The 18104-nt window shown below is 34.7% G+C and overlaps 1 protein-coding gene across 1 annotated transcript; it reads left to right on the forward strand.

The window, feature by feature from the left end:
• Positions 1–500: 500 nt before the first annotated feature.
• LOC143043004 (uncharacterized) lies at positions 501–17179 on the forward strand. Its single transcript, XM_076215501.1, has 9 exons — positions 501–567; positions 1994–2108; positions 3868–4053; positions 5045–5104; positions 5238–5290; positions 6880–6967; positions 8621–8722; positions 15427–15566; positions 17111–17179. The coding sequence occupies exons 1-9, from the start codon at positions 541–543 to the stop codon at positions 17123–17125; spliced, it is 786 nt and encodes a 261-aa protein (XP_076071616.1). The 5' UTR covers positions 501–540; the 3' UTR covers positions 17126–17179.
• Positions 17180–18104: the final 925 nt, after the last annotated feature.

Raw genomic sequence — 18104 nt, forward strand, 5'->3', positions numbered from 1 at the left:
TCTCAAAGACAAAGGTAGCACAAGGGTTCCACGACACATTATACTGAAAAATTGACACTTGTAAAATAATTCGATCCTGTTGTTCAGTGGTCACTCTTTTGGAGTTGTGGTTCATCAGTATTTCTATTTTCTCGTGTATTTATATAGATTAGACCGTTGGTTTTCTTGTTTGAATTGTTTTACACTTGTGATTTTGAGACCCATTCAACACGGAATCTTGGTTTACACTGATCAGCAAGCTAGCTGTTCAGTGTAAGCCAAGATTCCTTGCTGAAGGCCATACTTTGTGACCTAGAATTGTTTCCTTTTTATACATTGTGAATTGAATTGAGAATTGTCTAATTTGCTCTCATACCGAATCTTATGTTTTATATCACATACTTTATTTAGAAAATTATAAGTAGTTTTAATTTTTTGAATACATCATGTCTAGTCGCCTCTTGTGTATAAAATGATTCCCATGGACATGTAAATATAAAATGTCTTGTTTTTTCAATGTTTTCCAGTGCAGATGTTAAATGTCAGGTGCAAAGTTGTATCATGATAGAATATGGTTTTCGGCAATTAGTAAGTTCAGCATATGTAGTGTTATTTAGTTTGGGTACAAAAAGGAGAATCTCGACGGTGCAACTTAGATCGCTGTTGACTAAGTTGTAAGATGGGTCTCCACTATCAGGTGTGTTATTAAAATTTTATATTAAGTAATGCATACAGTTTAATATTTTTTTTTTTTATATTTTGTGGGGTAATAAGGTTACATAAATTATATTTCCACAATCGTTTATAAAAGAGGGTGTTAAATTATTATTTTGAGGAGATATATATTAGACAATTACATTTTCTTTGTAGTCCAAATCATTATGAAATTGCCTTTCAATACCATCATTTTCATAAAAATCGTTTGGACGAGTGTTGTGAAAAAATTGTGTAGAATTTGAGATTGCATGTAATTATAAATTCCTAACATGTATACATAATTCTTAAGCGCGTCCATGTTTGTGATATCCTGTGGTGTCTGTCTTTGAAGGAATATGATCATTGTTCGTCTGCAGATGACACGTTGAGTCGACTAAATTTAATTATTAGATTGTGCGTTTCATCTGATGACTGTTCTTGCATGTGTTTGTGCTATATTTCTGTCACGTAGTGCAGTCATTTTAGCGATATTTTTTTTAACTTTGTCATAAAGCGGGAGGTTTAGCTAGCCATTAAACCAGGTTCAACCACCATTTGTTCTTAAAATGACCTGTACTAAGTCAGGAATATGGCAGTTGTTATCAAATAGTTAGTTTCTACTTATGTTGAAGTTTGATTTTGTTGCACTTCAGTATTCCTGTTGTTTCTTTGTTATACCTCTTATAGTTGATGTCTTTCCCTCGGTTTCAGTTTGTATCCCGGAATTGTCAAAAGTAAAAAAAAAAGAAAGATTCAAAATAGAAACTAAGATACCAAAAGACATTGTTCATGATTTGTCCAGTATAGGGAAACACCGTTAATTCATACTTTTTAAAATCATTCATCTAACGTTTTACAATTGTGAGCTCAATTTTAGAGTTCATTTTGGAAGTAATGTCCTTGCTGCGTTATTCCAGAATAATGAACATAACAAACAGTGTTACATTTGAAAGTTTATTTGATTAAAAGAATGCTGTGCATGACAAAAAGTATATTGTAGTAGAGCTGTTGTTAACAGTCCCTGATCAAATATAAGAACGATTTCTAAACTTTTTGTAAGAAAACAAATCACACTTTGGATTTTGGATTTTATTGCTTTATGTTTTGTGTTAAAAATTGTATATCTACAATTTAAAAAAAAAAAACGTTAGATGAACAAATGGATATCAATTTAAGAAAATAATTGCAAGAACTCTTACAATTATTCGAAATATAATAAAATGAAACCTAAAATCATAAGTTGTCATACATGAACCCTGATAGCGTTTGATCAAAACTTGCTGATATTTAAAACAAATATTTCTGTTTTCTTTTACAGTCCGTGTGCTGTTTGATACTAGTATTTCTGGTGGCACTTTTTCGTCCCGCATTTAACAGTGAAAACTACGACTTATTTCTGATTGAGGATATTTACGAACCGATAGGAACAACAGGTAATTAATTGTGCATATACTGTTTAGTAGAGTTAGAAAAAGTGGTTGGCATGGACTACATAGAAAATAATTTTCTGTTCGGCCGAATCCCCTATGGATTTTATTCACCCTCTATGGTTTGTAGGGGGTCAGTAGTTAACCGTTTACCAAATGTATCGCATGTTGAACCTTTTGTGTTGTGTTTTGTTGAAAAAAAACCCAATGAAACACAACAACATTAATAGATGACGTCACCATGAACGCGTCATGAAACGCCTATAAAATTTACTAGCCCCCTACTATAAGTTATATAGTTCGCTACTGATCCCTATGGATCCATAGAGGTCAGTAGTTAACCGTATAACGAATTTATCGCACGCTGGACTTTTTCTGCTGCGTTATGTTGAAAAATAAACAATGAAACACAACAACATTAATAGATAACGTCACCATTAACGCGTCATGAACCCACTATGAAATTTACTTAACCCCTACGGTCTTAAAGGGGGTCACCACGTGGCAGCGTTAAACAATCACAACGTGATATTTTACCCGCAGTGCGATAAGGTCTCATAGGGGGTCACCACGTGACGGCGTTAAACCTAGCAAAACGTGATAATTTACCCGCGGTGCGATAAAAGTATTTAACGACTTTATGTTGCAATTGCATTCAAAAGAATGAGAAAAAAGATGAAATATTCTCTCGTGAGTCCAGTGTAAGATTAATTAACATGAGACTTTTCTATTTTCGATAAATTTATAGAACTAAATATGATAGTCATGCATAGCAAAATATGCATATCAAACAGTTACTTTGAATAGTATGCGAATGTCATACAAGTGAGAGGTTTAGCTAGCTGTAAAACCAGGTTTTATTCACCTTTCTCGACATAAGAAAATGGCTGTACAAAGTCAAGAATATAACATTTGTTATCCATTCGTGTATTGTGAGTTCAGTATTTAGGGGATTTTATTTGTCGATAGATTATCATAAAAGTACGTATACATTGATATACGGAAGTGAAATTAAAATAGCTTGATGCTACCTTCATGTATTTTGCAAAGCTAAGTAAATTTATCAGTTCGCAGAAAAAAATCTGTTACATATACCTTAGCATAAAGCATGAATAAATAGAAAAAAAGAAATCTATAAAGTATGGCCAATAGGCGATTTTGGTTGTTGGACATTGAGACGAAAACCTAAGGAAATCAATAAAAGCAACTTCAAGTAAAAACATATACTCTATTTGGCCTTTTAAACATTTTTGATTCGAGCGTCACTGATGAGACTTTTGTAGACGAAACGCACGTCTGGCGTAAATATAAAATTTTAATCCTGGTATTTATGATGAGTTTATATACTTATCCACAGACAGGAGTCTATTAAGAAGGTACAGCAATATGTAATTACTCTTTAAATGTTATAATTCGTGGTGTTTGCAAATGAAAGGGAATAACTTTTGCCAAACCAACTATCATAGGATTTAAGAAGATATGGTATGAGTGCCAATGAGACAACTCTCCATCCAAGTCAAAATTTATAAATGTTAACCATTATAGTTCAAAGTACAGTCTTCAACACGGAGCTTTGCCTCACAATGGACAGCAAGCTATAAAGGACCCCAAAATTACTAGTATAAAATCATTTAAATGGGAAAACCAACGGTCTAATCTATATAAAAACGTGAAACGAGAAACACTTATGAACCACATCAACAAATGACAACTACGTCATATCTGTATATATGAAAAACCTTATGTATAACGATATATTTTACAGGTGTAGGATCTACAGGTATAGGCTCATTTTTTCCCCTTTTCTTGCCCCTATTTGTAATGATGATGCCAACGAGAATGCCTGATGGTACGATGAGGACTCTGATGGAGATGTTGATGATGAGGATGAACCCTACAACAACAACTAGTACTACCACAACAACATCCACAACTACAGTAAAACCTACAAGTAAGCATACTATGTGATCAAAGCCTCCATACACATCTCTCCCATCATAATTGAAACCTATAAACTCGAATTATACAACGATGGTCGGTTGAAAACCACATTTTACAACAAAAGAATTGATTTGTAGCACCCAGAAGAGAACTTTCAATCTCTATGCTTCCAAATTCAAGAAGCGCCTGCATAGGGAGTATACATCACGCAGTTGATACTCCAAAACGTGTATCTCCTATCGTGATTTCTATGATAGAGGGTTGCTGCTTGCAAGGAAGCATTCAAAGGAAGATTATCAACTGGTGAAGAGGAAACCCTCCCTCCAAAATTTTTAAGTTAGTTTATCGTTATGGAATACGTGTTTATGTTTAAATTGTCATAACCTTAATTCTATGTTCTTCTCCTCAAATGTGACTTACACAATTTGACCGATTACCGAGTTTGTTAACAACACGACGGGTGCCACATATAGAGCAAGATCTGCTAAAGGGACATATATATGGTAATATCACACACATTCGCAATTCAATGTTATCGACGAGAGGCAAATTAAGCATGTCAAAGTGTACTCAAACTCCTAAGTCGAAAACAAACAGACAACTTAAACGAGGCAAAACCGAATACCGTTCATAAGTTAAACAGTACAGTAACACAACCCAGAAAACTGAACAGTATAGAGTATTGTTTATGTTCTTAAACCCCTTTTATGAATATCATTTTCGACCTCATTAAAATTTTGCGCAGATAAAAAATCTAGAAATTATAAAATCAATCGATGCCTTCACAATAGAAAGAATGAAAACCAAAATTATAGTTTTTACAGAAAATTTTGTTCAGCATTTATTACCAATTTTATGGTGTAATTAAGCAATATCTGAACTCGTTTGTTGTAATCACCAGTCTAGACAAAACAGCTAATAGTGTTTGTGTTTCATGTCACTTAATAATAATTCTGAATCGAGCAAATTTAAAACCTTTATTCAAGTACATTAAGTTCTAGCTACTACTACTACTACTACTACTCCTACTACTACTACTACTGCTATGAATTATAATGAGAGTAGGCATAAGTCATTCGACAATGTTAATAACACACTTAGTAATAGTTTGCATAATACATTTTAATGTTGATGCATAATATGACAGAAGTATATTGATTGTTAACAAACTGAACTATAACTTTACTACTCCAGCTACATGTGTTCCTCGTTGTCCTGATGGTTTTATGCTGCTACCTAATCCGAGTGTTAGTTCTAAGTGTTTCCGACGTGGAAATGGTCGAGCCACTTTTGATGCGGCTTTCGTAAGTATACTAAAATTACTAATCAATTTATTTGAGTTCTGGAGCTGGCATGTCAGTAACTGTTAGTAGTCCTTTATTATTGTCATTTTGTTTTTACTTTCCTTTGTCCCAAGTCAGGGGCCCTTGGCCATTGTTTGTCTTGTATTATTTTGATTTTTAGTTCATTTATATATTTCGGAGTTGATTATGTCATCCATAATCACTGAACAAGTACACATTTTTTGTTTAGGGGCAAGGTGAAGCACGGCTCCGGGGGCGGGATTTTCCCGCTGAATTGAAGACCCATTGGTGACCTTCGACTGTTTTCTGCTCATTGTTCGGGTTGTTGTCCCTTATATCTCGTACATATCCCGAAGAGGAAAAACATGAATTCATTTCCGATACAATTCTTGTTATTCCATTTATCGTATGTTGTAATATTTACTTCTAATTTGCTATAATATTAATGCAGTGTGAGTAATTTTTTTAAATGTAATTTTAAAATTTGGTTAAACATTCAAAAATTCCATGTTATTATAATAGTTGAATCTACTAGGTCAAAAATAAACTTACTGTGTATTGCATGCATAAATACACAACTTTTATGAAACTTTGCGAAATCGACCATTAATTTTGATATATTTGTGAAATTGATGCTGGGTACATAATAGAAAGCCCTACTTCTCAGCCAAAATGATTGAATTAAACTAACTGGGCTGACTCGGATGCCACCATAGAGGAAAGTAATTGTACATGTAACGTTGGTAGAAATTATTTGTGTTTATGTGAAAAATAGGACTAGAAAAAATATAAAAAAAGTAGTTCAAACTAATTGCAATTTATTGATAAAAAAACCCAAACATTAACCAATTTTGTTTTATGCATATTGTATAAAAAACCAAATGAAGATTAAAATCGAAATGGTATATCTGTTTCCCAGATGATGACGGATATGTTCACAACAAAATTCCTGTCAATCTTTCATCGAAAGTTACCTATATAAATATGTACCGACTGCTTGTCTACTTATAAATGTACATGTGTAACACGACTGTTGCAACCAGGGATCCTGCTTGCCCTTTCTAGACCACCTTAGATCATCCCCGGTTTTTGTTTGTGTTCATGTGGCTAAGTGTTTAGATATACGAATACGTGGTATGAGTACCAATGAGACAACTCTCCGTTTGTTTTCTATTATAGTAGTTTGTGTACTGACTGCATTTCCGTCATTTTCCGATTTTTGAAGAATATTTTGATTTATAAGTATGAGTATTCCTTTGGTATCTTTTGACTTTCTTCTTAAAATATTGGACCATTAATAAACAAAGTTTGAAAATGGTCTTTTTTGTCAAAACCTCTCCTGTGTATACTTTTTTTTTTTTTATGTTTCTTCACTTTAAAATCAGTTTGACAGTCAATATTTGAGAATAAGAAATGTCATCTTTCTCTTTTCTGTATCAGGAGAGTGCATCAGCAGTTCAGGACGCGGCTCACAATGACAATGACATTTAAGTGAAGCAATGCATTTTGAAGATTTTTGTTTTACTTTCTAGGCTGACTGTTCGAAAACTCCGAATGCTATCCTGTGGTGTCCTGAAAGCCTAGCTGAAGATGAGGCAGTTCGTTCGAAACTCGAACTAAGTAATCGTTTTATTTATATATATTATATATGTTTATATGGTTATCTACATCAGTTTGGTTTATATAAACTGCTGACAATGTGCATTTACAGATTGATTCAGTATTAAAATAATAAGTATATGGATATATAGTAAAAAGCTCTTGGTGGTTTTGCTTAACCGATTAGTCGTAAATTTAAACAGAAAAGACCAATTTAAGCTCTGAATAATGTATTTTTGTCCTTATCGAACCATCATCCTCAAGAAAAATCTTTGACTATAGAATAAGAAGATCAATATTTATGAGGGAAAAAAAGTTAATTCAATAAACGCGAGATTTTTGTCTCGGGCACCTTGATCCTTCTGTAAGGATATACTAAGATTATGACAACATGGTTAGGTGAAAATGCGCAATACAGGAGACTTAAACGTTACTTTAGTGTTTGTCAAGTTTTAGAAAGTTTTGTTTTAATTATTTTTATGAAATATTGTTCGAATCAAGATTATACATGTAAATGCATGAACTGTTCAGCTCCTTCAACAAATTTAGCATCAAAAGAGTTTACCAAGCTTTTTTATGCCCCATTTATGGGCATTATGTTTTCTGGTCTGTGCGTCCGTTCGTTCGTTCGTTCGACGGTCCGTCCGTCCGTCTGTCTCGCTTCAGGTTAAAGTTTTTGGTCGAGGTAGTTTTTGATGAAGTTGAAGTCCAATCAACTTGAAACTTAATACACATGTTCCCTATATGACATGATCTTTCTTATTTTAATGCCAAATTAGAGATTTTCCCCATTTTCACGGTCCACTGAACATAGAAAATGATTGGGTGGATGGGGCATCCGTGAACTATGGACACATTCTTGTTTCTTCACATTTAATCATTTTGCTAGTTTGGTTTTAGAATGTAAAAAATAAAATGATATTAGAAACTCAAAGTAATTGTGTAGTGGTGCTAATGTACAAGAGGATGAATATCTTCGGTTATACAGCAATATTGAGATTTCAAATCAATGAATTAATAAACAGAACACAAAAGAACAGACAATTACACTTTAGTACAAATTTTTGTCGTTAATTAGTGTACAATAGATAACAGGATATAAAAAAACATGTGTTTGTTTGCTGTGTTACATATTATTTGTTTCTCGTTGATTAGCCGTTAGTTGTTCTCGTTTGAATTGTTTTACATTTGTTATTTCCGAAGTCTTTGATATCTGACTTTGCGGTATGGGTTTCGCTCAAAGTTAAAGGCCATACAGTGATCTATTATAGTTGTTAATATCTGTATCATTTAGTGAAACTGTGGAGAATTGTCTTATAATTAAAGTACTTGAAATTGATATGAAAGCATGCTTAAAATACTATAAATTCCGGCTATGCCTTAGATCACATACATCATTGTCATTACCCATACAGAATAACACGATTGTTAACAATGCCAAGATTACCTTAAAAGATGTTTAAACGCAGAAAAAAACACATTCCAGTGAAAAAATGTTAATTGCAAGTAAAGCCTTACAAAAGATGGTACGGAACGACATCAAAAACGAAACTTTTGTAAACATGGATATCGGAAAGTGGAGCTTTTGTTTTAATTAGAAAAGCTAAATGTTAAGTTATTTTATTTAATGTAATTTAAATTTGAATCTACTATATATTTTCTTTTTTTATGCAGGTACCATCACTTTGAGAATAGGATGTAACAAGAAAAACAAAAGAATGTACGAGTGCGAAGGTACCAAAAGAACATGTGATCCAGAAAAACCAAGTTATGGAGGTTATTATATAAATTATAATTGTTCACTGAACAAATTGCATTGTAAACCATAATTCATAGTTATACTTAAAAGATAGGGAACGCGTGTTGTCTGTGTCAGACATCATCCTGAAAAATATTGCATTGCCGTTTCTTTCCGCTTGAGTCTAGATTTAGCCCAGTTCTTGTGGAATGCAAAACCGTATGTTGTATGTGTGTCTAATAGCATTCAAAAGAGTTAAGACGCTGTCGCACCAGATATGGTCGGTTTTACTTTTCCATGCAAAAGATCATTTTTCGATTTTCAAATTCAAGATCAGAAGTATGATATTATACATCAAACTATTCATACACTTTACAATCAATTACGTTATTTCGGAAACTGTAAACCCTTAATTGGGAGAAAACTAGAATATGTACCAGTAACTCCCTCTCATATATATTTGATAAATCTAACAGGACGTGCTGCTTTAGCTTTGTAATTTCTTTTGCGAGAGAAAACAATTAGGGGGTATCCAGTTCAATTTTACGAATGTTCATACAAATGTTGTTAAAACTTGAGAGTTTTCAATTGAATGTAGTTTGATTGTGTTGTTAGCTATCGAAATATATTAGTATATCTATATAAGTATATATATAGCTCTTGTGAAGGAGGATCTGCTTACTCCCTCGGAGCATCTAAGATCACCGCAAATTTTAGTGTAGTTTATGTAGCTCAGTCTTTAGTTTTCTATGTTGTGTTTTTGTACTATTCTTTTATTGTTGGCCTTTTTTCTTTTTAACCATTGCAATCTCAGTTTATTTTTGCCTTGTGTGTTTGAATGTCTCTCTGGTATCTTTTGCCTTATGTGTTTGAATGTCTCTCTGGTATCTTTTGCCTTGTGTGCTTGAGTGTCTCTCTGGTATCTTTTGCCTTATGTGTTTGAATGTCTCTCTGGTATCTTTTGCCTTGTGTGCTTGAGTGTCTTTCTGGTATCTTTTGCCTTGTGTGTTTGAGTGTCTCTCTTGTATCTTTTGCCTTGTGTGTTTGAATGTCTCACTGGCATTTTTTGCCTTGTGTGTTTGAGTGTCTCTCTGGTATCTTTTGCCTTGTGTGTTTGAGCGTCTCTCTGGTATCTTTTGCCTTGTGTGTTTGAGTGTCTCTCTTGTATCTTTTGCCTTGTGTGTTTGAATGTCTCACAGGTATCTTTTGCCTTGTGTGTTTGAGTGTCTCTCTGGTATCTTTTGCCTTGTGCGTTTGAATGTCTCACTGGTATCTTTTGCCTTGTGTGTTTGAGTGTCTCTCTGGTATCTTTTGCCTTGTGTGTTTGAGTGTCTCTCTTGTATCTTTTGCCTTGTGTGTTTGAATGTCTCACAGGTATCTTTTGCCTTGTGTGTTTGAGTGTCTCTCTGGTATCTTTTGCCTTGTGCGTTTGAATGTCTCACTGGTATCTTTTGCCTTGTGTGTTTGAGTGTCTCTCTGGTATCTTTTGTCTTGTGTGTTTGAGTGTCTTTCTGGTATCTTTTGCCTTGTGTGTTTGAATGTCTCTCTTGTATCTTTTGCCTTGTGTGTTTGAATGTCTCTCTGGTATCTTTTGCCTTGTGTGTTTGAGCGTTTCTCTGGTATCTTTTGCCTTGTGTGTTTGAGCGTCTCTCTGGTATCTTGTGCCTTGTGTGTTTGAATGTCTCTCTGGTATCTTTTGCCTTATGTGTTTGAATGTCTTTCTGGTATCTTTTGCCTTGTGTGTTTGAGTGTCTCTCTGGTATCTTGTGCCTTGTGCGTTTGAATGTCTCTCTGGTATCTTTCTCTCTGGTATCTTTTGCCTTGTGTGTTTGAATGTCTCTCTGCTATCTTTTTCCTTGTGTGTTTGAGCGTCTCTCTGGTATCTTGTGCCTTGTGTGTTTGAATGTCTCTCTGGTATCTTTCTCTCTGGTATCTTTTGCCTTGTGTGTTTGAGTGTCTCTCTGGTATCTTGTGCCTTGTGCGTTTGAATGTCTCTCTGGTATCTTTTGCCTTGTGTGTTTGAATGTCTCTCTGGTATCTTTTGCCTTGTGTGTTTGAGCGTCTCTCTGGTATCTTTTGCCTGATGTGTTTGAATGTCTCTCTGGTATCTTTCTCTCTGGTATCTTTTGCCTTGTGTGTTTGAATGTCTCTCTGGTATCTTTTTCCTTGTGTGTTTGAGCGTCTCTCTGGTATCTTTTGCCTTGTGTGTTTGAGCGTCTCTCTGGTATATTGTGCCTTGTGTGTTTGAGCGTCTTTCTGGTTTCTTTTGCCTTATGTGTTTGAATGTCTCTCTGGTATCTTTCTCTCTGGTATCTTTTGCCTTGTGTGTTTGAATGTCTCTCTGGTATCTTTTTCCTTGTGTGTTTGAGCGTCTCTCTGGTATCTTTTGCCTTGTGTGTTTGAGCGTCTCTCTGGTATATTGTGCCTTGTGTGTTTGAATGTCTTTCTGGTATCTTTTGCCTTGTGTGTTTGAATGTCTCTCGGGTATTTTTCTCTCTGGTATCTTTTTCCTTCTGTGTTTGAATGTCTTTCTGGTATCTTTTGCTTGTGTGTTTGAGCGTCTCGCTGGTATCTTTTGCCTTGTGTGTTTGAATGTCTCTCTGGTATCTTCTGCCTTGTGTGTTTGAATGTTTTTCTGGTATCTTTTGCCTTATGTGTTTGAATGTCTCTCTGGTATCTTTCTCTCTGGTATCTTTTGCCTTGTGTGTTTGAGCGTCTCTCGGGTATCTTTTGCCTTGTGTGTTTAAATGTCTCTCAGGTATATTTTGCCTTATGTGTTTGAATGTCTCTCTGGTACCTTTCTCTCTGGTATCTTTTGCCTTGTGTGTTTGAATGTCTCTCTGGTATCTTTTGCCTTGTGTGTTTGAGCGTCTCTCTGGTATCTTTTGCCTGATTTGTTTGAATGTCTCTCTGGTATCTTTCTCTCTGGTATCTTTTGCCTTGTGTGTTTGAATGTCTCTCTGGTATCTTTTTCCTTGTGTGTTTGAATGTCTCTCTGGTATCTTTTGCCTTGTGTGTTTGAGTGTCTCTCTGGTATCTTGTGCCTTGTGTGTTTGAGTGTCTCTCTGGTATCTTTTGCTTTGTGTGTTTGAATGTCTCTCAGGTATCTTTTGCCTTGTGTGTTTGAGTGTCTCTCTGGTATCTTTTGCTTTGTGTGTTTGAATGTCTCTCAGGTATCTTTTGCCTTGTGTGTTTGAATGTCTCTCTGGTATCTTTCTCTCTGGTATATTTTGCCTTGTGTGTTTGAGCATTTCTCTGGTATCTTTTGCCTTGTGTGTTTGAATGTCTCTGTGGTATCTTGTGCCTTGTGTGTTTGAATGTCTTTCTGGTATCTTTTGCCTTGTGTGTTTGAGTGTCTCTCTGGTATCTTTTGCCTTGTGTGTTTGAATGTCTCTCGGGTATCTTGTGCCTTGTGTGTTTGAATGTCTCTCTGGTATCTTTCTCTCTGGTATCTTTTGCCTTGTGTGTTTGAATGTCTCTCTGGTATCTTTTTCCTTGTGTGTTTGAATGTCTCTCTGGTATCTTGTGCCTTGTGTGTTTGAATGTCTCTCAGGTATCTTTTGCCTTGTGTGTTTGACTGTCTCTCTGGTATCTTTCTCTCTGGTATATTTTGCCTTGTGTGTTTGAGCGTCTCTCTGGTATCTTTTGCCTTGTGTGTTTGAATGTGTCTCTGGTATCTTGTGCCTTGTGTGTTTGAATGTCTTTCTGGTACCTTTTGCCTTGTGTGTTTGAGCGTCTCTCTGGTATCTTTTGCCTTGTGTGTTTGAATGTCTCTCTGGTATCTTGTGCCTTGTGTGTTTGAATGTCTTTCTGGTATCTTTTGCCTTGTGTGTTTGAGCGTCTCTCTGGTATCTTTTGCCTTATGTGTTTGAATGTCTCTCTGGTATCTTAATTACTAGCTTTTGCCTTGTGTGTTTGAATGTCTTTCTGGTATCTTTTCCCTTGTGTGTTTGAATGTCTCTCAGGTAGTTTTTGCCGTATGTGTTTGAATGTGTCTCGGGTACCTTGTGCCTTGTGTGTTTGAATGTCTCTCTGGTATCTTTTGCCTTGTGTGTTTGAATGTCTTTCTAGTATCTTTTGCCTTATGTGTTTGAATGTCTCTCTGGTATCTTTCTCTCTGGTATCTTTTGCCTTGTTTGTTTGAGCGTCTCTCTGGTATCTATGCCTTGTGTGTTTGAATGTCTCTCGGGTATCTTGTGCCTTACGTGTTTAAATGTCTCTCGGGTATCTTGTGCCTTGTGTGTTTGAATGTCTCTCTGGTATCTTGTGCCTTATGTATTTGAATGTCTCTCGTGTATCTTGTGCCTTGTGTGTTTGAATGTCTCTCTGGTATCTTTTGCCTTGTGTGTTTGAATGTCTTTCTGGTATCTTTTGCCTTGTGTGTTTGAATGTCTTTCTGGTATCTTTTGCCTTATGTGTTTGAATGTCTTTCTGGTATCTTTTGCCTTGTGTGTTTGAATGTCTTTCTGGTATCTTTTGCCTTATGTGTTTGAATGTCTCTCTGGTATCTTTCTCTCTGGTATCTTTTGCTTTGTGTGTTTGAGCGTCTCTCTGGTATCTTTTGCCTTGTGTGTTTGAATGTCTCTCTGGTATCTTTTGTCTTGTGTGTTTGAATGTCTCACTGGTATCTTTTGCTTTGTGTGTTTGAATGTCTCTCTGGTATCTTATGCCTTATGTGTTTAAATGTCTCTCGGGTATCTTGTGCCTTGTGTGTTTGAATGTCTCACTGGCATCTTGTGCCTTATGTGTTTGAATGTCTCTCGTGTATCTTGTGCCTTGTGTGTTTGAATGTCTCTCTGGTATCTTTTGCCTTGTGTGTTTGAGCGTCTCTCTGGTATCTTTTGCCTTTTGTGTTTGAATGTCTTTCTGGTATCTTTTGCCTTGTGTGTTTGAATGTCTTTCTGGTATCTTTTGCCTTATGTGTTTGAATGTCTCTCGTGTATCTTGTGCCTTGTGTGTTTGAATGTCTCTCTGGTATCTTTTGCCTTGTGTGTTTGAGCGTCTCTCTGGTATCTTTTGCCTTGTGTGTTTGAATGTCTCTCTGGTATCTTTTGCCTTGTGTGCTTGAATGTCTTTCTGGTATCTTTTGCCTTGTGTGTTTGAATGTCTTTCTGGTATCTTTTGCCTTATGTGTTTGAATGTCTTTCTGGTATCTTTTGCCTTGTGTGTTTGAATGTCTTTCTGGTATATTTTGCCTTGTGTGTTTGAGCGTCTCTCTGGTATCTTTTGCCTTATGTGTTTGAATGTCTCTCTGGTATCTTTCTCTCTGGTATCTTTTGCCTTGTGTGTTTGAGCGTCTCTCTGGTATCTTTTGCCTTGTGTGTTTGAATGTCTCTCTGGTATCTTTTGCCTTGTGTGTTTGAATGTCTCACTGGTATCTTTTGCTTTGTGTGTTTGAATGTCTCTCTGGTAACTTTTGCCTTGTGTGTTTGAATGTCTCTGGTATCTTTCTCTCTGGTATCTTTTGCCTTATGTGTTTGAATGTCTCTCTGGTATCTTGTGCCTAGTGTGTTTGAATGTCTCTCTGGTATCTTTTGCTTTGTGTGTTTGAATGTCTCTCAGGTATCTTTTGCCTTGTGTGTTTGAATGTCTCTCTGGTATCTTTCTCTCTGGTATCTTTTGCCGTGTGTGTTTGAATGTCTCTCTGGTATCTATTGCCTCTCTTATAGTTATATCATCAATGCTTTATTTTACCATACTAATTATTATCAAGGGGCCACTAGTGGGTAATAAGAAACAGCTTAACTTATTAAATACCTGCGTTCACTGATATTGTATTACATTTTTTATAGCTCAGTTGGAGCAAATGGCCAAATGAGCTTTTCTCATCACTTGGCGTCCGGCGTCCGTCCTCGTTTACTTTTACAAAAATCTTCTCCTCTGAAACTACTGGACCAAATTTAACCATTTTTTTCACTTATTATTTTTGTAACTAAAACGCATTTAAGGCAAATTTAACAATTGGTAAATATGTTCATCAGTTTAAGATCTATCTGTCCTTAAATTTTCGGACGAATCAGACAAGCCGTTATTGGATTACTGCCCCTGAATTAGTAATTTTAAGGAAATTTTGCAGTTTTTGGTTATTATCTTGAATATTATTAGAGACGGAGATGAACTGTAAACAGCAATACTGTTCAGGAAAGTAAGATATACAAATAAGTCACATGACCAAAATGGTCAATTGACCCCATAAGGAGTTATTGCCCTTTAAAGTCAAATTTAACATTTTTACGTAAATTTTTGTAATCTTTTACAAAAGTCTTCTCCTGAAACAAGTTTAACTAAACTTGGCCACAGTCAGCATTAGGGCATCTAGTCAAAAATGTGTCCAATGACCCTACTTGACAACCAATACTTCTTCGTGTCACATATCAAAGCGTTTATACTGGTATATTAATTATCTACTTAAATTAGTTTCAAAGAATTTAACACACAGAAGAAAAAAAAATACAATTGTTTTATAATGATTTTGCTATGCTGCGTATCTTTATTTATAACATAATCAGAGTTGAATTATGAGAAAGTAACTGAATTTTCTAACATTTACGGATAAGGATAAGAACCTGTCAATATTTCCGAAATTGCAAGGTTTCTTTTTAAAATGAAACATGTACGGATGCAAAATTTCATCTGAATACAAAATTAAGTTCCAGAACAATACTGCAACGTCAACGGATGCAGTTGTGAAGAAAATATTTAACTTATGTATTTTGAGATATTACTTTCATTAATTTTGTAGTTGGAGATAATGCCGGAGCCGAAACTACCACTAATAAATTCTGCGTAAACATTGAATATAGTGCAACTTCAAAAGACAAAAGGAAATGGAAAAAAGTCGACTGTGATAACAAAAAGCAATTTGTATGCGAGGTTCCAATTGTAAGTATAAATACACAAAATAACTAAGTGAAATAAATATAGATTCCATAACTGCAACAAGTGTATTACGATATTTTTCCAATCGAGACAGTTAAATTTTAATATTTAAAGCGCGAGGCTTGCCGAGCTTTTAAAAAAAATAAGATTTAACTGATGAAAGTGGAGAAATATCATAATACACATTTACAGTGGTGGAATCTGTTTCTCTAATGATTTTTATCCTTCCTTCTCAAAGATTTGAGGAAAGTTGTGTACTTTTGATGTGACGTCATCAGACATGGTCGCCTTCTTTCATGACGTTACAATAAGAAAATTCAGAAGAAAATTTAACGTCACAATTAAATTTCAACCAATCGTTTGACGAGAACAGATTGTTCACTAGTGAGGAGACATGTTTTTCTCACACCCGTCAAGAAATGTGATTATAGCACAAAAATTAGAGAAACTTAATTAACACTTTTAAATCATCATAATGTGTTTATTCAGATATATGTGTGTGTATGATATACAAGTCATAGATTACACATTTTGGTGTTTGATATTTAATGCTCAGTTTTTTTTTTTTGAAGTTTTGCAACTCTTTGATTTTGTTGTTAAAAGGATCGAAACAACTTTCTAGTTACAGTATATATTTTATTCACATGGTTACAATCTTAAATATAAATAAGAGGATAGTGTGTGTGTGTGTGTGTGTGAGGCAACTCTCCATCCTAGACACAATATATATATATAAAAGTTAACAAGTATACGTCTGAGTACGGCCTTTAACAGGGAGCCTTGTCTCAAACCGAACAAGAAGTTTTTATTTCAGCTTGAATTTTAACATTTATAGGAAATACCGATATCAGTTGTTATCAAATTTCCAATTTTTTTTCAGCACAAGTTGCCCATGAAATCATGTTGATGCAAAGTTTTATAAAAAAAAAACAACATGTAATCACAAAATGTTGTTGAAGGCCGTATGGTGATCTATAATAGTCGTTAATTTCTGTGTCATCTGGTCTCTTGTGGAGAGTTGCCGTATTGGCAAGCAAACCACATCTTTTAAATTTTTTATTGTTATGCTGTTAATTCAAAAAATAAACATATTGTTTGAACATCGAAGTATGTTAACGCAGCTGTAAAACTGTTAATTTTCGTTGTTTTAAAAATGATGAGAAACAAATTCAGAGGAAATTATCGATAAATTCATCGTAAGGGAGTTTTACAATTACAATCGCTTAAGAAGCAACTAAGAAGAAGTAGTTACTCGTTTTATTCGCATCCACCTTAATACATAACCGATTTGGATTCAGATTCTTAAGAGAATCTTTTATTATATGAAAGTAGGCTCATCAGACTGAATGGTGATTGCTTCTGAAATCCATGTCTTTTGCCATTTTTGTACAATATCTGCTATATATATGTCCTGCTAAATTTCGTAAAGATATGTTCAAAAAGAGATGATAAAATATATTTTGACTGATTAGGACATGACGGATAACTTATGTGGTGGGTGAAGCAAGCTGAAAAAAAGTATTCTAATATATATTTTTCTTTTACAGATACCTTGCACTTGATACGGAAATGGTACAAAGAATCATCATATCTTCAATATAAAATATCTATATTAATGTGTTTGTCTACTTTTAGTTATAACTAGAACACACCCGCAAAATCGCGGGCATTAAGAGCTTGGTTGAAAGTATGTAAACTGTTGTGGGATGATTTTTTGTAAAAGATTTTATGTCTGGAGAATTTCAGAAAAGGTATCAAAAGTCATAGGTACTTGGAGACGGGGCAATTATTTTAAGACCTCTCCCTTTTTTGTTTTTGTTATCTGTTAAATTCCATGATTTTCGTGTTTCTGTTACGAGTGAGTGACCCATATTCGCCGCCTTATTCGTTCATTTCCACTTACATCCGACCTACATTCAAATATTTTGGAACTTTTTATGAAGGTTTCAGAAGTTTTACTATATGAAAAAATGTTTGATAAAGGAATTATCTTCAAAACATTGGTTAATTTTTCTAAAAATGGAGGAAATCAAATTGTTCGAGAGGGACACATTTACGCCACAATGTATGATATGACCATCCTCATTATCCTGGTATATAATTAAAACGAAAGTTTGTAATTAATGATTAAGCAAATGATACAACTCTAGTCTAAATTCAACAAATAAAGATAGTCGGTAAGATAAATTCGTTACATAGTGTATTAGTCACCTAATACGATATATACGGGGTCAGTAAATTCCATATGGGGTGAAAGCGAAGAACCCTGTATGGAATTTACTGACCCCATATATATCGTATTAGGTCACTAGCACACTATGTAACGAATTTATCTTACCTACTATCTTTATTTGTTGAATTTAGACTAGAGTTGTATCATTTGCAATAATACCACATCTTAATTTTATATCAAAGTGTTGAAGTGCTCAATTTAAAGAACCTACTTCCATTGGTCTTCACAACTTTAAAAACGAATTTCAACAATAACACTTTAATATCAACAACCTTGATATAACTTTAAACAGAACTTCTAATACATTT

Source organism: Mytilus galloprovincialis, chromosome 8, assembly GCF_965363235.1.
Source record: "Mytilus galloprovincialis chromosome 8, xbMytGall1.hap1.1, whole genome shotgun sequence".
Classification (NCBI taxonomy): Eukaryota; Metazoa; Mollusca; class Bivalvia; order Mytilida; family Mytilidae; genus Mytilus; species Mytilus galloprovincialis.